The sequence below is a fragment of the Hesperophylax consimilis genome, chromosome 16 (assembly GCF_061612785.1).
Source record: "Hesperophylax consimilis isolate HC1 chromosome 16, BYU_Hcon_1.0, whole genome shotgun sequence".
Lineage (NCBI taxonomy): Eukaryota > Metazoa > Arthropoda > Insecta > Trichoptera > Limnephilidae > Hesperophylax > Hesperophylax consimilis.
In genome coordinates, this window is record NC_142851.1 from 13,018,104 (window position 1) to 13,041,713 (window position 23,610).

At 35.0% G+C, this 23,610-nt stretch overlaps 1 protein-coding gene across 1 annotated transcript in view; it reads right to left on the reverse strand.

Moving 5' to 3' along the window:
* The window catches only part of LOC149416731 (carboxylic ester hydrolase), a 72,500-nt gene that overhangs the window by 14,817 nt on the left and 34,073 nt on the right, over positions 1–23,610 (reverse strand). Inside the window, exons 5-8 of the mRNA XM_089641312.1 lie at positions 22,518–22,652; positions 20,682–20,817; positions 19,336–19,578; positions 5,169–5,353 (exon numbers count right to left, since the gene is read on the reverse strand). Of these exons, the coding sequence (XP_089497438.1) occupies positions 5,169–5,353; positions 19,336–19,578; positions 20,682–20,817; positions 22,518–22,652 (699 nt within the window). The remainder of the gene's footprint in view (positions 1–5,168; positions 5,354–19,335; positions 19,579–20,681; positions 20,818–22,517; positions 22,653–23,610) is intronic.

Consider the following 23,610-nt stretch of genomic DNA (forward strand, 5'->3'; position numbering starts at 1 on the left):
ATTTTTAGTATAATTCAAAACATCCTGTTTTTATTTTATTATCTCCCGTGGTGAAGTCTATTTTACCTGTTACAACCATTGCGTGTGAATGTATATTAGTAAGCATTATTACATCCTTTTTGTCGCACCATCAGACTGTAATTATTTTCACTATGTAAAGCGGAAAAAATAATTAAAATAACTCAATTTCCAACGAATTTTCGGTAACAGGAATATTTGATCTTATATCTGAGTTACTAGAACCGAATTCGTGAATAATGGGTGTAAATTCACCCTGATCCCATTTACGGTGATTAACTTTTATCTTTTTCGAATTTGAACGATTGGGGACAGTTTCATCCTTGTCAAATGTATCGGATTTATCGGATGAGCTCTCCAAATGTATTGACAAACCTTCAAAATCCTCGTACACATCCTCGTCTTCACTTTAGATCAATATATCCGTAATGTCTTGTTCATTCAAAGGGTTAACCATTTTTATATTTGTTTATAAGTTGTACGAAACACATAGTCAAATCACGGTAAAACAGGTGACCAAATTACCCACAAAGTAAATTCTACACTGTAATCTCAATCATAATAACTTACAAATAACATTACGGTACGTATACATTTGAGAACTACGCGAACCGAGCCACGAATTACGGGAAAGAAACGAAGCAACTGCAAGCGGCGTTTCGCGCCATTTGCGGTTAATTTGATTATTTCCCTTAAGTTGAGGTTCAGTTTGGCAGTTAAGCTCGCGTATGTATACGTAGCATTACAGTACGCACTTCACTATACTTTTATTCCAACTACCTAGCAAAATCTGACTTCAAACTGAACAAAATTATTGTCGGCACAATAATATAATAAATATAGGTACACATCCAAATGGGTAAGATAATTATTCAATGCGAAAACAAATAAGTTATGGCATAAAATAAATGGAAACATCAACGTTATATTCTTTCAATAAAAATGTTTATTATTACTGATTATTACCAACTGCCGAACGGTGACGTCACAGAATATTTAAATAGTGAATAACTCGGCCGGTATAATAACTACATGGCTAAAAAGTTTGTAAAGTTATGACGAATTGTTCAGAGATGGCAGTAACTCTCGGTTATTTGGAAGAAATCCAGTGATAATTAATTTTTAGGCGCTAACGTACATGTACGGTCATGTGGTTTATTTATGGTCAATGGTCATACTCCTTCGGGACTATTTTGCTCAACGTACATGTACGGCCATACTCCCGGACTGGTTGAAAGCCTAGATGTAAAAGCAAGAAGGAATAAATAAAAAAAGGTAGAAAGGTTTATATGTTAGGTAAAAGTTAATATGTTACTAAATTTTCTTATAAAACATGTACCGATAAAATGAAAATGTGAAGGTTTAATGAATTCTTGAAAACCGCAACCATGTAGTGAATTGGTTCATAATACGAAATAGACTTACTTTTTACGTGTCTAGTTCCCATTCTAGAAATCAATTTCGTTTCAGTCAAATACCGACGAGAAATCGTGTAAAAATGTGGATACATATTATTGTATTACAGAGGAATTTACAATTATGATAGGTAAATAGTCTCAATGAATACAGTGGGACGATGGCTCCCCAATTGTGGTAGCTGTCAATTCGGATATAGTCAGTATATCCCCATATTCCGAATCTTTACGTCAATAATAATAATTATTGCATGGTTAACATAAAAGCTAATTTGATAATGTATATGATTAGTGAATACTGTTCCACTTAGTTATTATGTGTATCTTATGTTTGTAAAAGCTTGTATAGGAGTTTATTATAAATAAATAAATAAATTATATAAGTTTGAAGCTACCTATTAAAAAAATATTTTTTAAATCACAATTTTTTTGTCGAGTTGAGAAGCTAACTGAAATTCCCTCGATAGAAAAAAAATCGCAAAACATGCTCCGAAAATTGTAAGCATCTGGTTCTGTTATGTAATTTTTTATTTAAAAGGTATGAAAAAATTTCAGTGTTTCTTTAAATGCTACTTAGGAAATATATTGAAAGATTTTTGCTCTATTTTAAATAAGCTCATAATTTACAACTACCAGATAAAAATCCGCTACCGCGGTAACTCTTTAAGTTTTTTTTATCAAAAAAATAAATGTTATTTTTGAAGATAATATCTATACATTTGGTATGCCGAAACGTTAATTATATGAAATTCCCTCGATAGAAACTAATCGCAAAGTAACCTCAGAAAATTATTAAATACGTTTTTTCTGTTATTTAATATGTTATAGACATGAAAAAATTCACAGTGTATCTTTAAATGCAACTAAAGCATTTTTCAAGAGATTTTTTGCTCTATTTTAAAACGTGTTTTATTAAATATTTTCACCATTTTTGCTTAATTATTATTGTTTTTTAATATTAGCGCGCTCCCTCTAACATCTGTATTTACATTTCTCCCTTTAAAACCATCTCTGAACGCTTACTACGGGGCCTTAAGTGAATTTGATAGGAAAAGTGGTGTACTAGATAGAAAAAAGCTACCTAAAATGAAAAAATTACCTTTACATGCCATTACTTGACTTACGAAGTCGTATTTTTTTTATTATCAAAGGTTGTAATAATATTATTGCCATAGTTCACAAGACAGCTTTAGTCAGGGGAATGTGATAAGCAAATAGTGTAATTAGATAGGAAACAGCTATCTAAAACGGAAAAAAAACTGTTTCAAGCAAAGTTTCGATTCTGATTCGTGGTCTTTCTCCAGGGCGAAGCACATAATTTATTATGTAAAAATAAATCAAATGTATTTGCGCACATTGAATTTCCAAATCGTAACCTCTGGATATGGAGCCAAGGATCTTAGCAGTCCGAACACGGAGGTCATCTATAAAAACAACTTGCAGATAAGTAGCGTTTTGCGCCAAAATTTATACAATTATTTCACTCTGTAATCCGATAAAAACTTATTTATTTTAATCTTTAAATAAGGTTGCATATTTTATTATTTTTTTTGACGTATCAGTATAACAGATATATACAGGGTTTTCCAATAAAAGGTGTTATTTTGATATTTAATCGTAAAAGATGGATGGTTCCATGATAACTCAACACAGTGACAATTCAACACACTTTTAAAAACTGATATAAAGTCATTAGAAACGATGATTTTTTTTTTACATAACCTAACCTAACCTAACCTAACCTACTTAACCCAGTTAATAAAGTTTTTGTTTCATCACTTTCCATGACTTTATATAACTTTTTAAATATGTGATGAATTATCATTGTGATGATTTATACGGCCACCGTAAAATATCAATGGTTTCGTTTCTTGTGTGGCACGTAGCGCCGTCGAAAAACAAAATTAAACGTTGTCCAGATCAATACCATCCAATTCCGGTCATAAAAAATCATTAATCATCTCTCGATAGCGCAATCCATTAAAGAAAATGTTGCTCCAGCCTCATTTTCGAAAAAGTAAGGTCCAATGACTCCGCCGGACCATAAACAGCACCAAACAGTCACACGTTGAGGATAGAGAGGCTTTTCAAGAATAACTCTAGGGTTTTCCGAGCCCCAGATGCGACAATTTTGCTTATTGACGAAGCCACCGAGGTGGAAATGGACCTCATCACTCAAGATGATGTTTTTTTAATAATTTCAATGCGTTGTTGAAGCGTGTATTGTTCCATTTTTATTAATGGCGTAGTTTCTACTTGTCAAATATCAAAAAATGACAGCTTCAAAAGTAACATCTACCGAAATAGCGGGCTATTCAAAATAACGCCTCTTATTGGAAAACCCTGTATTAATACGATGTGAATTTTATTTAAAATCTTCTCTATTTCAAAATAATTATTCATTCATTCATAAAATCTTATTTAAGTATTCAATTAAATTATTTATTCGACCCTCGAACAAAATATTATAGAAATATTCATGTTTTTAATACAAACGTTATCTGAATGCATTTAAATAAGTCCGTCGAACTTTCTGACATTCAAGACAGCTCGCCTATTGGTAAATAGACTAATTTGAATCCGACCACTCAGAAATACAAAAAAAATAAACTTTAGGTCAAGTTCGTACATAAATTTAGTGGCATTCGTGTTGTTATGTTGTAAAAGTGTATTTAGTCGCTAGTTTAGTTGGTAGCGAACATTTTTTTTTCCAAATATCGTTTTTCATAATCAAGCGTTCTTTACAATTTCCTTAAACATTCGAAAAAAATTGCAAAATGATAATTTGAGTATTTTAGTAATTGCTCCCCTATTTTATCAAAATAAATCCAAATAGGGGAGCATCATCGACTTATACACGGTGTTCGGCAACTCGTAGTACAAGAGGGAAACTGCTGAATCCACATCACACTTGGAGTCGTTTTTATTCGATTATCAGATTTATTCGTTTTCGAGTAAATTGAGTTCAAAGATGGCATTTTTTAGGTCAAATTTGAAAATAATCGGTGGCTATAGGGTTAATATCAGCTACTTAATATCCTTTATAAAGCATCAAAGCTACAAAAGTTTTTTTAACACTAGTTGCTGAAAAAATGGATAGAGCAAAAAAAACGGATTTTATATACTAATAGACTAATTAATAACTATCTTACGAAAGAGCAACAGACAAAACATGAGATTCAAATAAAATTAGGAAAATATGTATTTAAGGAATAATTTGTCATTAAAATTGGGTAATTTGCATTTCCAAGGATTTTGCATACTTGGCATAATCACAATTAAGGGAGAATTTACCCCTGATTTCTCAGAAAGTGTATTCAAACAGGCTGGATACTGTCACGCGTAGTGCGCGGGTTTACTAGCATTCTGACAAAATATGCTTCCCGCACAGTGAGCGGGATTCGTCCGGAAAGGGTTAATAAGGGCCCTCGTAGCAGCATTTGCGTGATGAATCGATGAGAAAATCTGCATAAATTTGTATTTGCTCTAAGAATTATGGTACTAAGTGGAAACATTGACAAAATCTGCACCAAGTGGAAAAATCATCATTCTTGCAAGGCTTGGGCTCGAACTTTGAAAGCCGTTTTCTCATGCTCTATGGCGCCGAACGGAGTGAAATTTTGGAATCGTGCTTAGAATTATCATCTAAAATGGGAACACATGTTTTGGCTGAAAATCTAGTTTTCGTCGGATGAGTATAATTATTAATTTTAAAAAAAGTATCGTCCCACTCACCAATACCATCTCCGCAGAGGTCTCAATGGTGACCCGGCGTCCCCCGAGATAGAATTGACGGATTCTGTCAGACACTTCCAGACCAATTGGCCCATCCTTTCCCCCCGGCAGCTGCAGGTCCAGCGGGATCATGCGCTGGAAGTCTAGATCAATCTGGCGCAACAGGTTGGGCTCTTTTCGTAAACCTGGAAAAACAAACATATTGAAGGATGTAATATGCAGAGATGTGCAAAATGGGTACCCAAAACCATTTGAAATGCAAAATGGAAATGGGTCAAAATTTTTCCATTTGAAAATGCAAAATGGTTTTTAGAAAAGCATTTCAAATGCAAAATGCAAAATACCTATTTTCAAAATGCATTGAAAATGCAAAATGGTTTCTCAGGTTAAACAATTAAAATAATTATAGAATTTTTAAACAATTTTGTCATTTAATAATGGACATCAATGTAGAACAAACATATTACATGATGGTAAATCCAAAAACACTACGACTACAGATTATGAAACCACAAAAAAATTGCGCGGGACTATTGTTGCCAATGTAAAAACATAGAAACTGCTATCTAACATTTAATATTACAGCGTCATGGCCCCTTGTTTAGTATTTGAATCAGTATTTTTTGTAATGGTATCACTCAATTGCCAGGGCTCCTACCAGGGAGCAACTTGACAAATGTAAATTATCTCTCATAGCGAGGTTGAGGACCGACTGATATTTGGGGCTTATGAAAAAAAGATGTATGGAGATAGTATGAAAAATGTTGCAAAGAAGCATTTAAAATGGAAAATGCATTGAGAAAAGCATTTAAAATGCAAAATGGTTTTTAGAAAAGCATTTAAAATGGAAAATACCCATTTTGCATTTTGCATTTCCATTTGAAATGGATTTATTTGAAATAAAGCAGATCTCTGGTAATATGATATATTATGATACTCGGTTCCATGACATCAGAACGGTGACAAAACTGAACATTGAAGGAAAGTAAAGATAAAAAACCTAACCTAACCTAACTTAAACCTACCAAACCTAATCTAAATGAACATACCTATCCTACCCAGTTTCTTTTATCAAGTTTCTGTTTTATCTTTATTGTGAGAATACCACACAGTCTTACTGTCTGGAGCCAGTTATACCTACTATGGCTTCCTGAATTGGGGTATATTATGAGGTTAGAGGTAGTAGAGGAGGGGAAGGAGACGAAGAAGAGGAAGGTGAGGGAAGTACCTGGCTATTCAGACCTGGTCACCAAACAATTAAATCCATTTCAAGCAATGTTTCAATTCTGAATAGTAGTCTTTTACCAGGGCGATGCTGATGTATCTTTCACTTTAAAACATGCCGCAAATGTACCTACTACATATTATTAAATTAATTACTTAATTGGGAAACAACTTTCATTTGAAGGTACCCCCGAAATGAAGCCGGCAATTTACAGAGTGTATTGGCGTTTACTGATTTGGAGGATTGTTATCATCGCCAGTTAAAATGGGTTGTTGGCTAAATGATTCTGCGGTTCTCCAATCCGCATAATCCAAGGTTGCGTGATTACTCTCAGTGTGAAATAATGAGAATTTGGATAATTCCAAATTAGTTTTTTATTTTAACAAAACTCACTTTTTATAATTTTATGAACAAATAGATCGCGTACGCTAGAGGAGATTTAGGGCTAACCCGACGGCTAGACTGCTGGAGTCAGAATAATATTATTTGCCGCGCGAGATACCGCGCGCAGGTTTACAATGATACCAGCCTCACAAGAATGTAGGTAAAAATAATGTTGTTGTTATTTTCGGGAGATGTAATCTCCCTATAATTTACCCTAAATTGACTGTGGTAGTTCGTTTTGTAGTTATAATGGGAGATAAACACCTAATAGACATAGTATGACGTTATGAAGTGATCTATAACCTAAAATCCAATAATGTCATTGAAATTTGCATTGCGTGCGTTGGAAAAGTGTGCACGTTGGCACGGGAATGTATTAATGCAATCGTTGCGTACATGGGCCCAGTTTGTCGTTACCTATTGTGTTGCATATCTTGTCCTGATGACGAACTTTGACGAAAGGTTTTCCGAAAAGTTGGCTAAAGGAGGAGGAAGCGCAACACGATGTATTAAACCCAGAAATCAATCGTCGATGATAAAATATCATAAAATGTAAAAAAAATCATGCAACCGGCTCATTATTATCTATCGATGACGGATTGTACTTTATATATCGATGCTATTGCCAGAGGCGGTTCCCTTGGTATATTGTGCATTCGTGCAATGCTCTATTTGACTTCAGTCTTCAGCCGAGAACTATATTATACTGTCAAAAATCGCACGAAATTTTATTCGCAGTGCGTACTAGTTGTAATTCCGATCGCGGAATATAATTCGCGCGAATTTAAAACGCGCGAATTTAAAACGCTGTGTGGACAGGGCCTAACTTACAACGTAATCAGTGCCTCTGTCATCGATATACCAAAATACGGTCCAGTCATAATTCCCGCCAGGTCATTATTTTCTAGTACGTGATTCCCGCGCAAGCGGAAACGAATTACTGTGCATATTTTGTGCAATAATCTGCGCACCAAAAACAGCAGCGGGCGGTGTCGAAACAGCTCAGCCCACCGAATGGTGACAAAAGCGAGACAGCCAATTTTCAGTGCAGATACATAACTCATCTCGTGCACTATCGAAGCATGCGCGAACCACCGTGAAGGCAACTGGTTTGCATAACTTTGATCATGCGTAATCCAAAATCCAATGTGCCTAGAATACATTCGTTTAGGAAAACTAATTAACAATGTTAGCGCTACAACATTCAATCATTGGCACTCGGTGCGGTGAATTTAAAAGGTTTTGCGAGATTTTCTGAAAGCATTACGTGTCCTTTAAATCTCTAGGTTTTGCGGGCGCTGACGGAGCATCATTATTTGTTCCATTATTTTACTAAAAATGTAACTTACTGGAGCGGATGAATTGCAGTACCCACATTAATTGATTTGGTACACCTATATTACATACTAGGTACGTTTTAAAAGTGAAATGCACTGCTGCCAACTTCAGTCACGAACCGACTCTGGTTAAGTGTTAACCTATTTAAGTGTTACGTTACGTCAGTTTCAATCGAATTTTGAACAGCGTTGTTTATTTACTACGAGAACGGTTCTCATCCCACATTGTATGTGAGATCATTAATGAATAATAATGTAGAGGAAGTTGCGGATGGAGATGGTATCACGCGCTTTAATAGGTTGATATTGCGTAAGGGTTTCTAGCACGCAACTTTACTTTCTTCAGCGCGGAGAGGTTTGGCTCTGAAGATGATAATGTCAGCTAAGTAGGGGTTTTACAACTTTTATTAAACCAACAGATAAAATCAATAACCTCCATTGATAATTTTGGTTCCATAATAATAAATTATTGTTACTGTCTTTATTTTGGATGAAATGCAAAATAATTTGATCTGCTTCTATTGTCATATTGAATGATTTTATTTATTTATTTAGTTGTGAACTTATCGCCTTGGTAATAAACATTGGATATAACTTTATGAACTTGTTTGCTTTTATTTGTTTTTCTTCTAGGAATGATACTGGAACCTTTTTAATAATTTTACTGTATATAATTGTACTGATTTTTGGTCTGTATTATAAGGGGTGGAATAGCCTAATGTCTTTTATTTTGTGATGCATGCACTAATGAGGCGTAATATTAAAGAAAAACATGAATCAGGATATGTTATTGGACTGTATTACTTACGGAAAATGCCTAAAAACTGTTCTAAATAAATTAAAAAGAGGTATTTGGAACGAAGTTCACATAACGTACGAGTATCATTTATGTATGAAGTATTTCTTAGAACAGAAAGTCCCATAGTCGCTGAAATTATAACGCACATAAGGGATTGATTTCAGATTCGCTTTCGGGCAGTATTAATATGGACGCGGATGGGTGAATTTTTCTGAACGGAAAAAATAACGTGCTGTTTAGTGTGGAAAAATTATAACACAAGTTTGTCTTATTTTCTTAACGTTTTATGGGAGTTCACGGCACAAACGCACTTTGGAGAAAACCGCCACTATTGCGGAAATAATATATACATATACAAATCTAATATTTCATATTTAATTAATGCAAAACGATATATCTATAAGAGGTATGTTTACGTCACATTCCAGAGATACTCTAATGGCAGTTTTACAGGACACCTATTTTCACCCACTTTTATCTAATCTGGATGAAAAAAGGGACGTTTTCGATTTTGGTAGTTGGTACCGTGAGAGACGTGCATTGGTATTACCGATTTTCGTACATTTTAAGGGTACTTATACATTAGCGAACCGAAACGCGAACCGTACCATGAATTACGGGAAAGGAACGAATCAACCGCCATAAGATGGCGGACATTATTTGACATCTGCCTTCTCTCATTGGTTTACGTGAAAATGTAGAAAAAATTTCGTGTGCTGCGCATTTCGGAATCGGTATGAAAAAAAGTATGGTGTAAAGCAGTCATTAGTATTTCTCCAGTATTGTCCACCGTGCAGGCCCGAAACGTTGCTTTAGCGACTAGATCTGAAAGCCAGATACTTCCAAACCTTCCTCTTCTCTATCTCCTTTCCCTTTCCACTTCCTTCAGCATCACAGCTTAGGTTGCCATAGTCAAATACGAAATAACTTCTTAAAATTTTTTTTTCACACAAGCTGTTCAAAACGTAGACCCAAGAATAAAGAGTAAGCGCAAACGGTTAATTATCTCAAAAGTCAAACGTCTTAAATATTCCTAACAGTATACATGTTTATTACTCCTGCATTTATTGGCATCTTTTACAGTGACTAGTCGGTGACGCTCTGTTAGTCAGGTACCTGTTTGTTGGCTATTATCATCGTCTGAAACTGGCTTTATCCCACAGCAGTCAGCAGATACTGATTGCCACTTTCACAGTAAACACAGTTATCACAGAACATGATAAGGTAATAAGGAAATCAAAAGTTTGTCGATTGTAATATGCCCTTATTACATTAATCATACCCGTGGTGTGACCAGGTCACAGAACCGGTAAACTCTTTGAACATTTTTTTATACAATTTAATATGCGATAACAGAGAACACAAATTAATAATACGACATTTACGTAAATGGTAACAGATTTGCATAATATTAAACATACTAATTTCGCGTAAAATTATTCAAGTTGATTTAAACTTGTAACTGGTATATAAATCATATCAGACAACCGATAAAGTAGGTAAAAATTTATTTCATTAATTCATATTTCTTTATTACAAATGTGTATTTGTTTTGTTTAAATTGTAAGGTATTTAGGGAGTTTACATCTCCCGAAAATAATGACAACATTATTTTTACCCAAATTCTTGTGAGGCTGGCATCACTGTAAGCCTGCGCGCGGTACCTCGCGCGGAAAATATTTTATTCTGTTTCCAGCGGTCTAGCCGTCGCGTCGGGCCAGCCCTAAATCTTCTCTAGCGTACGCGATCTGTTTGTTCATAAAGTTATTGTAACGTGAGTTTTGTTAAAATAAAACCTAAATTGGAAATATCCGAATTCTCATTATTACACACCGAGAGTAATCATGCAACCTTGGATTCTGCGGATTGGAGAACCACAGAATCATCCAGCCAACAATCCATTTAAATTGGCGATAATCACAATCCTCCAAAAAATGATTAGTTTAAAATTTAGAGCATGCTCTGTCGACTACAGCCTAACCTACGCAATTTCATAGCTTTGGCTGCGAATAACGATAAATTTTATATCAATGGCTACACAGTATTATTATTTTAACTCAATTACTTTCATACTGGTTTTACGCTCAATCGCTTCAACATTTATAATAAACTTAATAATTTTTCAGACGATCATTGAAAGCTAACATTTGAATACTTTTTAACAACAAACATAACAAAAAACAAAACATAATATATAACAAAAGAAGTGTAAGAGTATCTTTAACATTTTACGTGATATTATGTTGGTAAAAAATAATTTATTCATAAATTTTATGAAGTTTTAGAAAGGCATGTCGGGATATGACATTAAAAAATATATATTTTACTAGTATAACTTCAAGTAAAAGATCTATAATATACCGATATTGCATGCATGCATTATATATGTATATTATTCAGTATTACTTAGTATTCCTTGGTACTATGTTAGAATCTGCAGACAACAGATATGTGCACCTTTGCAGGAACACTTTTCTTGTTTATTGCAAATCTTATAATGTTGATGTCTTTTAAAATAATAAAAAATATATAATTATAAAACCCATCTTTTTGTTTGTTTTAGTGTTGTTTTTTATGTGAATACCACACAAGTGTACCAACTGCTCTCAACCGCATGGAGCCATTGAATCTATGGCATCCCCTATTGGGGGTATTTTGTGAGGCTGAAGGTAGTGGTGAGGAGAGGGAGATAAGTAAGAGGAAGGCGGAGAAGTGCCAGGCTATTCAGATCTGTTCACAAAACACGGATAAAGCCATTTCAAGCAATGTTTTAATTCTGAATAGCGGTCTTACACCAGGGCGATACTGAGAGTATCTTCCACTCTGGATCGTGCATAAAATATACTCTAAATAATTTTAATTGAATAAGCTGTAAAATAACACAAATTAAACAAATCAAAGATGGGATTTTAACTCGCGACTTCCGGATCGATAGTCGAGAACCTTGCTTCTCGATCACGGAGGCTGTCAAAGGCCACCGTTGTTTTTCTGCTTATTGATTCTAAAACTGTGGACCATTGACGTTGATCGATGTGTGGACCATATTGAACTCACTACAAAGATTCTGAAAATATCCTTTTAAATCTATTTGATTTCACTTTGGTTTTCGGGAATGAGTTAATATAAATCTTGGAAACAGAAATTAAACCACTTCCCAACATCCGATCGAGCTGAAACTCAGCAGATATACTGGTTGTCGAAAATGCATGGCAATTCATTATATCAACCATGGTGGCATCACGCATACACACGTGGACATTGACACATTTCTCTTAAATTGGATGGCATGACAGCAGTTAATATACGAAATAAATGTCGGTCTTATCCGATCGGGATTTGTTTCGGTTGTTAGAGATATCGACTTCAATTCCTGAGTAGGAAGATTCAATTATCAGTCAATATTTTATAGTATAAATTTATCCATTGAGTTGATTTTTTATGTAATGCTATTAGTAAAACACTCATTTGAAAGGTTATAGGTATTTCCCACGTTTGTTAGATATTAAACTGTAGAGATGACCGTTCAAAATAACTCCATTACCTCCATTCTCAGTGATGTCTCAGCAATATGCAGTCGTATGACCTTTCTATCTAATATCAGCATCTAATTCGCCAATTAACCGAGCTCTTCATACTCTAAATAATATTTGTCTTAACTCTAACATCGACATTTTTTCGGATTCACTGCCCAAATTCAAACGTGGCATCATGTCAATAATTTAAAGTATTCAATGCGCGTACACACAGACACACACACAAACTTACATTTCACACGTCACACACACACCTATAGTCTACACACGTCACCTGGTAATTAAGGAATAAACATACCACTTAGCAGACATTACAAGGAAACATATCATAGGTACTCAACATGAAATATCTTATTCCTGTATATTGTTTCATCTCTATGGATGCAATAAATAAATAAAAATAATATCAAACCAAATGGATATATATGCACTACACCAAGGCTGCCCAACCCCAGGCCCGCGGGCCACATTATGGCCCGCGAACGAATTATAAGTGGCCCGCGTGAACCATTTTCAAAAAACCCGCCAATCCGCCAATTTGCGCGGATTGGCGCAAAGTGTCGCGGGCCTGCGGTAAAACAAACAATGCAGCTTGCGTGCGGTCACTAGTGTTGCCAACGAAGGCGATTTATCGCTATTTGGGCTACTCAGAACGAGAATCAACAACGAAAAAATCTAACCTGTTGAAATTACTTTTTAAACAAAAATACACCGGTTTTGATATAGTATTTTTTGCGTCCGAAATGGAATCTTGTAGCCACCCCACCCCCCCACCCCCCATGGAATTCGAAAAATTGTTGTGGGGAATCACATATGATGTTTTTGGGTGCGCGGAATTTTTTCTCAGCGAAGTTTCGTAACAACCCCCCCCCCCCCCATGGATTTCATATTTGGTGGGGAGCACTCATTTTTTGTGAGGAATTATGTTTTATAGAAATTCTCTAACAATCCCCCCCCCCCATGAAAATAGGAACCGCCAGGCATTCAGTGGCCCGCCAGTGATTCAAAATCGTCAATTTGGCCCAACTGTTGAAAAGGTTGGGCAGCCTTGCACTACACCATATTATTGTGAAGCAAGAATGCTTAACTGCATTCGCATAGGTGTAGGTACTATCACCAATCTTTGAAGCTGACGCAATCTGTAAAACTTGTCGAATAACATCGTTGATTTTCCGTTACTTATGGTGATTTTTGCAGCTTTTCTAATGTGATTGGGTGAACTGTAGGAACCCAGGAACGTCGAGGTGAACAGCATCAGTTCAGATGTTGCGCCACCGAGCTGAATAAGACGATGTGTGGCAACACCAGTTCTAGACCAAACCTTGAGCTAGACAACCTCCACATGCAACCAGGGCCGAACATCCGCTGGGGACCTGATGGGGCCAATTCGGAGAGGGCTCAAAGAGGTGTCAAAACGGTACATAATTCTAAATAAAGACAGGACTTTGCTTCCTAGTGTCCCAACTTCGGAAGGAGCCCGGCTAGGTACCAAAATGGGACTATTGAGGACAAAGAACTCGCAAAAATATGTAATTTTTCCGACGGCCCCAACCTGGGAGGAGGCCTTGGCTGAGAGGAGGTATTGGCTGGGTGCCACCTGATACATATTCCATCTTCTCATAATAGATAATACGGAGGGATAAGAGCAGGTTAGTATAGTCTGAGTCGCCCCCCCTAGTACTAACGCAGGGCCACTGGGCCTCTAAATCTGGGCCTGCCTGCAGCGTGCTTATTGCCTTATGATTGTGACACTTCTAAATATTAGAAGCGGTAAAAGTTACGTCGGCTTATCAAGAACCGCAGTAAATATAAACATCAGAATATTATACTCAACATTGAAAATTCCTTTAAATTATAATATGACTGCGTTAGAAATCCAACAAAGTCGAGCTGCAAACATATGAATGATTCCATCGATGCCATAGTCGCATTGGCTCGGACGGTTTGGACTGTTGAGCGGTACTCGCATAATTAAAAAAATTTGAATACCGCACAAAATGAACGAATTCACATAAAAAATCAACTAGTAAAAATATATGCGTGTTCGATTCCTCGGCTGGCTAAGTCCTCCATCACAACACAAGCAACATTTTCGGCTTTCTGTGGTGGTAGTAGGAGATTTTCAAACATTGTTGGGTTATTCGTAACCTGGGAATTTTTGTCTTTCTTTTTTTAAAAAAAAAAAAAATATATATATATACATCTTTTTAATATTTGAAACTGTTATTTCGTGGTGGAATTCCATTATGAATATATATAAAGAACACAATTTTAAACTTTTTTCCACTTGTTTTAAAAACTGTTGTTTTACACTTGTTTAAAAAAAAAGGTTTAAAATTGTGTTCTTTATATATATTTATATATGCATCTATTACATATATACATCTATTTTTATAAATAATTAACATCAGCAGCACACATAAGCGTAACTACATTGCCCACTCTCCGATACAACGACTTCACACCATATGGGAAATCATTACTTGGGTGATGTTGACATATTCAATACCAAATTGGCAAGTTTTGTGGATCATTTAAAACATTTATTTCAACAATACTCCTAAACACATCATGTAAACCTACAAATAGCTGTAATTTTCTGTTTTTGTTTCTTGTGTTTGCATGACTTGTTGCATAGCTTTTATCAAATGTAATTTTATACTTATTTTTTATGTTTCAAAGTATCTGTCAAATTAAAATTATACTACCAACCATGTAAAAGCCCTCTTGGCGTTAAATAAATAAATGAAATAAATAAATATACAAAAATACATCTATTTTTGTTATTAGATGTATTATATTGGGATTGGCTAAGGATTGAACCTGCATTAACAGGGACTGGATTCAACCGCGCTATATTGTATATTTATATATAGATACATGATTCGTGACACACATAGGTAATATTATCAATCATATAGTATCATCATATTAATAATAAAATCACTGAAACATTTTTTACTAAACAAGTGTATATGTATGTCAGCGTACGTGTGCATTAGTTCCTTCAGAGAGTTGATAGGTTGCTTTCACATCAACAAAGATTCTATCTGCCGGGTTACAGCTTAAGAGGAAGCTACAAGCCAAAATTGTGTGTATTCTTGGTATACCTTATAACATAGGTAATATGCACTAAAATCGTTTGACAAATGGAGTCTAGAAACGTTCGATTTCAAGCACAAAACTGAATTTTATTTATTTTGTAAATAATTTTCTAAGAAAGCAAAAAAGTTAATCAAGTGAAACTGTCACAGATAATCTTAGCTATAATACTGATTTTTTCAAAAGTTATTTCCTTTATGCGTTGATACAATTCTATTGAGAAAATATATTTTTTAGTAGTTTACATTTATATTTTTTATTGAGTAATTTATTTATTTATTTGCATTCTACTCAAGCGAAACGATATTAAAACCTTCAATTCATCTAAAGCATATTTTTTGGTATTCATAATGTACACCAATTCGTTAAAAAGATTAATCAAAATAGTGATTTGGCATTAAGCTTCGCCTTAATTTGATGTGGGGAAGTGTGTTAATTTCCACTCATAAGATTTGTATTAATTCATTCAACAAAATCTAAAATCAAATTCTAATAGGTATTTTTAAAAACACATTTTTTCGAAGGCCATACGAATATATACTATCACAAACGTTAAACTAATAATGTGTACGTTAGGTTAGGTTAGGTTTGCCACGTCATTTATTGTCAAAGTTGCGTTTTTTTACGGCTTGCGTTATTTATTTTCCTCTGTTTATTATTTTATATATATCCGATGTTACATATAAATTGCTTCTGAGAAAAATGACAATCATGTAACCTAACTATATTAAAAACATTTTGAAAAAACGTGGCACGTGTATACGCCATTGAGGTCATTTTTCACGAAAACGGCAATATAAATAAGCCAAATATATCATTAGTACTCATATGTGTAATACCAAGATTATATGAAGTTTTATTGAATTTGTTTTCGACGTCATCTGATAATTTTCTTTTGATGTTTTTTTATAACAAACTACGTAACTCCTGTTGCTTAAACCAACAATTATTAACATAAATACGAGACGACAAACTGATTGTTGCAAAATAAACTTCTTTAAAAAAATAATTTGTAAGTGCAGTCATTCTTTTTAAGAATACGCATGTCAACGCCGTGCAATTTAATCACCTGTTTGTGTCAACACACCGTGACAAGGTAATTAGGATCTCTGTACTTGTTTAATAAAAAATGTGTCAGTGATTTTATTATAAATATTATGAAATTATATGATTGATTATATTACTTATGTGTGTCAAGTTTTAAGTTTTATAAAACCTATCATCAGAATTAAATAAACATTCACCGCAACTAATCACTGATGTTGTCAGACCCATGTGAGTATTTATCATTTTAATTAGTAGGTATTTGAGAGGAAATAGTTTTCCTACAAAATATTTGCAAAAGTTTTTTGGAAAGCACCAGTCACAAAGCTGAGATTTTCTTTACGCAAATTATTTATAATAGCTGAGCCCTAATACGAAAAAAAACAGAGCTATGTGAAAAAGGGAGTTCTGAGATATTGATATGTATATATAATAAGGTATTTCAATTTATACATAATAAGCATTTTCAATTTGTATATAATGTGTTATTTCAATTTATATAATAAGGTTTTACATTTTATATATAATAAAGTATTTAAATTTTTATATTATGTGTCCTTTCAATTCTTATACCTATAGTAGTTCATGTTTAATAGTTAATATAATATTTAATGGAATATAATGTGGTATTTCAATTTATAAATAATAAGATATTTCAATTTATATATAATAAAGTATTACAATTTATATATACTAAGCCTTAGTAACTAAGGTATTTCAATTTATATTTAATGTGGTATTTCATTTTATATATAATAAGGTATTTCAATTTAATGTGTTTCAATTCATAAATAATAAGGTATTTCAATTTAATGTGTTTCAATTCATATGTAATAAGGTTTTTTAATTAATAAAGCGAGTACAATACACGTAAAAGAAAAGAAAAATAACGCAATTTTTCAGAACATCAATTTTTTTCGTATTACTAACAAAAAATTGAATAAAATTTGAAAATTAATAATTCTGATTATTTTACTTACATAATAAAAAGTAACGTAATGCAAAAATAGAACTTCATTATGATAATAATGACAAATATTCCAAGCGCTGGTCGCACAAACCGTCAGTTTCTATTAAATAATGACCGACTTGTATTGAGAGCGCGTTACTAGCCATCACATTAGGCCTTATACTGGAACCAATATAAACCTTTAAGACCACATAGGGGTTCAATATCTAGCAAGAGTATCAGTGAAATAATGTAGGTAATACGGTATACAAAGTTCATTATAAAATTGCAGCCCACAGTTCCAAAGATTGTATTTTCTTAATATAGAATTGTGTTATAGACTTTTTAATCTTAATCATTTTTTATAAATCAGGGAGTGGAAAAAACTTGAAGAGATTTGGTCAGTTATTTAATTCACATAAATGACACAACAACCATTATCAAGTTACTATTGCATATCAAATAATAGTTATTGATTCTATAGTGCGCCATGTCATTTAGACATAATGCTAAAGTAAAGAATGATTTAAATTGTAAAACCTAGTGTGAAGCTATATAAATGTACTCTTACGCGTCCGCTAGTGTCGCCATGATGTGAAGCCAGATTGCTTGAAAAGTAATAAAGCCATGCTGACAAATTGTTGATCGCTATGTCGACCTCAAAAATTCGCTACATATGGAGGAGATTTTAAAACGATTTTTTCTTGGAACATGGTTGAATTTAATACGGTGAGTAATTTGAGTGGGTATTTTTCCGCATAAGTGCTAAATTACAATGGGTCAACGTATGGCAATTTTCAGTGTCTGATCTACCAATAGCAAATATCCCTCGTCCAAATAAATTAAACTATGAAATTTAACTTACGTTTTATGAAGACCCTCTCTCTGTTGCCCGACTGAAGCATGTCCACGGGGACGTGGAATGGGTTAGTGAGAGTGGAATACTTTGTCCAAAGATAGTGCCTATATTATGTAATCTTAAGATGCCTCATACAACTGTGGGACTACTTTATTTTCCCCTACATGTGGCAATACTAACGCGAATTAATCCGCTGCTATACGCAAGCGAGCATAAGAAGAGGAATCTTCATTCCTGTTTTAGCGTTCGATTCAAACGCCAGTACTACCACTATTTCTGCCACCATCACATCACCGCGTTCTGTATAAATTATAATATTTGTCCTCACGAATAAATTAAATCAATTGTGCAAACACTCGTTTCAATCTCCCATCTCCTGAACACAATTTACGGTTTAGGAAGGCACCCTAAATTACAGCTAATTACAAGCCCAATATAAAGCCCCTTGCCACACAACTATACTTCATTCAAGGATTCCTTATCCAAAAACACTTCATCCAAAGATACCACATTTAAGACATATTTTGGTGCAATGAAACTTACGCCTTATGAAGAAGATTTATAGCTTTCTGCAGAACGGCGAGCGAACCATGAAGTGGGCTAGTGCAGGTGGAATACTTTCGTCAGAGTCCTATTGCAACGATATTTCATTAAATGATAATACCTCATCCAAAAACACTTCATTCCTATATATCTCAATCGAAGTCACAGCTACACGGGTGAATAAAAAAACTTAGGTCTTATGAAGAGCAGCCTCTCGTGCGAGCTGAAGCCTTCTGCAGCACGGCGAACTGGCTATAAAGTGGACTAGTGCGAGTAGAATACTTTCTCCAAGTAGTCCTCATACGACGATGCTTCATCCAGATACCACACATACAAAAATACTTCCTTTATGCCTCATTCAAAGACAGCTACATAGGTGAAATGAAACTTACGTCTTATGAAAAGCAGCCCCTCGTGCGAGTTGAACCCCGTGAGGTAGGGCACTTGCGTGAAGTTGCCCCTCTGTAGCACTTGGAGAGGTCTCTCGGTGAGCAGGGGGTAGTCAGCCCCCCCGCCGCTATGTCGCTCCACGGAGGGCACGAAGGGGATGCCGATGTTCTTGCGCGCATCCTCCCGCGTCAGGATCTTCTGACCGGCCACCACGAGCGTCTCACTAGGGATTGCTCGCAGGAAACCTGCCGTCAAAAAAAGTCATATTAATTGGATCCTGAAACTCGTTAAAGTCCTTGTGTAAATGTAATACTCACATGCGGAGAGTTGTAGTAAAAGCAGTAAATTTGAGAATCTTCATTCTACGTCATGTTTGGAGTCGATTTTGCGTTACAATTTTATATGATTTGAGCTTTCGTTTTCGAGTAAATTGAGTCCGATGTTGGGATTTTTATGACAAAATTGATAATAAAAATCTGTCGCTGTGGGGTTAATACTAGCTGTTTTATGCCTTTTAAGCTTACACTTAAAAGTAGTGTCTACACCTTACTAAAAAGTTTTTTTAACCTTTTAGTTTCCGTTAAAAATGGAGAAAAAATAATGCTCTTTCGGGTTCTTTGTATTCACAAGTTTCCTGCTTTTAGTACGAGTTTCCAGATACCGTGTATAATAGAGTGGACCATCAGTGTGTCACATAAATAAATTGACCGGTCGCGTCGGTGGCTGAGTTGACATCGCGTTTGCGTCCCACCCAGGCGTAGTGTGTTCAATTCCTCAGCTGGCTAAGTCCTCCATCACAACACAAGCAACATTTTCCTTTACTGTGGTGGTAGTAGAGGATTTAAAAATATTGTCAGGTTATTCATAACCCGAGAATGTTTGTCTTTCATTAAAAAAATTAGCTCCTATTACACAGATATATACAAATGAAATATTTTTTGCAAAAAGGGTTTTTCAAAATTTGTGTCGTTACCTATTATATAAGTATAACAATATTATATTACTTAGTACGTTATAAACAAGTTAGTAAGAACGCATTTAACTGATATTTTTCATAGTCCTTCTCACTAGGAGATTCTAAAACTCAGGGTAGAGGTGGTTTTGGCTGAGGCCATTTGGCTATTTTGTGTGCAAAAGATTGTCTTCAATTTCTATGATTATGTTTTTGACGTGAAAGAACCTACTTTTCAATTTTCCTTTTGATAATTCTGCTGTGGTGTACTTTTCGTAGTTATTTTAACATTTTTTAAATCAGAATATTTTGTGAAGATACGTACTTTGTCTAAATCTTTGGTTGATAAAATATTGAATAATTTAGATTGTTCCTGTAAATAAACTGAGAGGTTACCTATCAACTGCTCGGTACTGTTGGTTTGGAGACCCAGTGCTCTTCCAAGGGCGAAACCCCTCTGCAAAGGCTCCTCAGCCAGGGCCCAGGGGCAGTTACTCCAACCAGACTGGGAAATGGCGCGGTGGAATAGACCCTAAAATTCGATTAATTAAAAACATATTACTGTGCAAAATATATTTTGTAGGATTTCATAAAATCTGGAAAAAAAATCATCCAAAAGCTAAAATTTACAAATATGTATAAAATACTTGGAGTGCTGGCACGATAGCATTAAAGTTGGAATTAATCGTCGAGAAAGTTTTTATCATCATTATCGGTGGTTAAATTTATTCACCGATGGAGTTTGACACGCGGAGAAAACTTCATAAATATTGTTAATTTATTAAAAATCTGGTCAAATTACTCGTTTTCCTGTTCAAAACGGGACTGCAGGCCTTTAACGACCGAATCGACAGATTTCATAACAAACTATCAGTAAAGCACGAACATGTTATGAAGAAGTCTGTACACATGTTCTTAAATATTATGAGGTTTTCGCATTTCATCCATAAGGACAAGGCCACCTGCGTGAACATGAGTTCAGATATATTCTGAATGACTAATATATGATTAGGAAATGGGAATGCCGTCACATTTTAATAGTATTTTGATAAATCTTCCTTACTCATTTTCTCCGTGCGGTAAGTTCTAATAGGTTTCACCTTGGGAGGCGAAAATGTGCATCGCCAGCTATCTACTGATACCAACAACGCCAAGTGGTTCGCTACGTTTATCAGCTTAGCAGGGTTCACGTCACGGATCACATCGGATGCGTCTGATCAGAGATCTACTAATTACTCGGGACCGAAGAAAAAATCTGTGTTGTCTGAATAAAAGACATTTCCATTTTCTCTATCACGAAACAGCATAACGGATTTTACAAACTATTAACAACCTTTTCTTTCAACATTGTTGTGTGTTGTTAACCCCAAATTCAAATTCTATAAAAACCGTTATGTTATTTTATATGAACTTCGCAAAAACACAACAATCGGTCACTGGCACAAGCTTATAAAAAAAACTCAAAGCTGACTCGATCAATAAATTGTCCAAATTAAAATGAGACGGTACAGAATTTGGCCAACTTGTTTGCTGCTTTAGGTTTATTGGTGGGAGTTAAATATATAAAAAAATTAAAATGCCAAATTTATCACTGGTATTTTCTGCGGCCTGGTTCACTCGATTAAATGTTTTTTTGTAGTTTATAACTTCATTTTAATGAAGCTGTGTAATTGAATAAAATAAAACTATTTGAAAAATCAAATCCATAAAGTTAGCGAGTGAATATTTATTTTTGCTCTATTGGTGTGTTTTCATTGAAATGAGGAAGGAAACGGTAAACCAAGCAGGTTTTAGTTATTTTTTTACATTTACGCAATGCGGTAGGCCCTGAGGATAATGATTTCTCTCTGGGCTGTTGTGTGGAGGTTCTTTTTAAGGAAAGGAAGGAGTGGAAGTTGTGGGATGAAAAGGGGTGTGATGGGCGGGTAGGAATCTGGGGGTCTGTGTGTCCAAGAGTGATGGACTTATCCATTACTCCCACTGCATTGCAAAACGATTGGTTGAGAGAGGCTGGAGAGGTCAAAGGGCATCCCTCAACCGGCCTCTCCTGATTCAGCCCGCCACGCAGCTGTTGGGCAAACGCATCAACCGGAAAGTACTGGAAAAACCCCACCAAACCTAGCGAAGCAACTATGGCAGATGATATAATCTTCCAAAATTGTTTCACTGACCATACAGAAAAAGCTTTGTAGATTTGTTAAAGCTACATATTTGGTTAGGATAAGGATTTACCGTGGCAATTGGAGTCATCATGAGGTACTGTACCGCGGCTGCTCCTGCCGACTCTCCGAAGATGGTGACCAGGTTAGGATTACCTCCAAAGTATTCTATGTTGTCTCGCACCCATTGCAGGGCGAGGACTTGATCCTGTAAAAAAATAAATAATTTTATTGAAATTCTGCCGGAGTCTAGTGCATGTGATGTTTTGAATATCCACAAAAATAAACGATAAATAATAAACGAACGTGCTCAAAAAATTTTTTTGTTTAGACAACGACGGAAGATTTATTGACAAGACAGGCCTGGAGTAAACAGATTCCCACGGGAAAGGAGAGACCGGAGGGACAGTCGAGTTTTGAACTTGGGTGCATTGACAGCCCCGAGAAATGGATACAAATCAGAAGTGTTGTTTGAAGTTACAGTTAATTATTGAATTCAAATGGTATTAGAGAATATTGTGGAATATTGAATTAAAGTGAAAGATTATTGATCCGGTGTTTGTGTGAAGTGAAAGTGGTTCGACTCAGTGGGAAAACAATTAATAATAATGACAATAATAATAATTGGATAATTTGTAGAGCGCCGTTTTGTAAAAACCCACCTCAGGGGCGCCAGGTGTTGTGCAATCGCGATTGTGTTATAAAGTTGTGTTGATTTAAACGTGATTTCGTATACAGTTCGAACTAGATTGCTTGTCTTAAAAACATGAAAATAATAAAATAATGATTGCGTTTTTAAAACAGAGTGAATGTACTTAAAGGCAGGAAGTGTTTAATCGGGCTAAGTTATTGATTTGGCGAGATGGCATTCTATCCACGGAGACCGAAAACCAGAGAATCAAATAGATTATTAACTGTGGGTTCGAATCCTAACAGATTAGGGAGGTACAATTTTATTTACAGGAATATTTAATTACCCTTTTATAAGCGTAGGGAGGAGGTCGAAAATTAAAGTGATTTAGCTATATAGTGTAACCAGGTAAGCTTCACGCTGAGAATGAGAGGTGCCTAACTGGGTGAGTTTTTTATATTATTTATTAAATTTCAGAGGACCTTTTTAAAAGACGGATACAACCGAGGTACAGGAACTAAGTTTACGACACCTG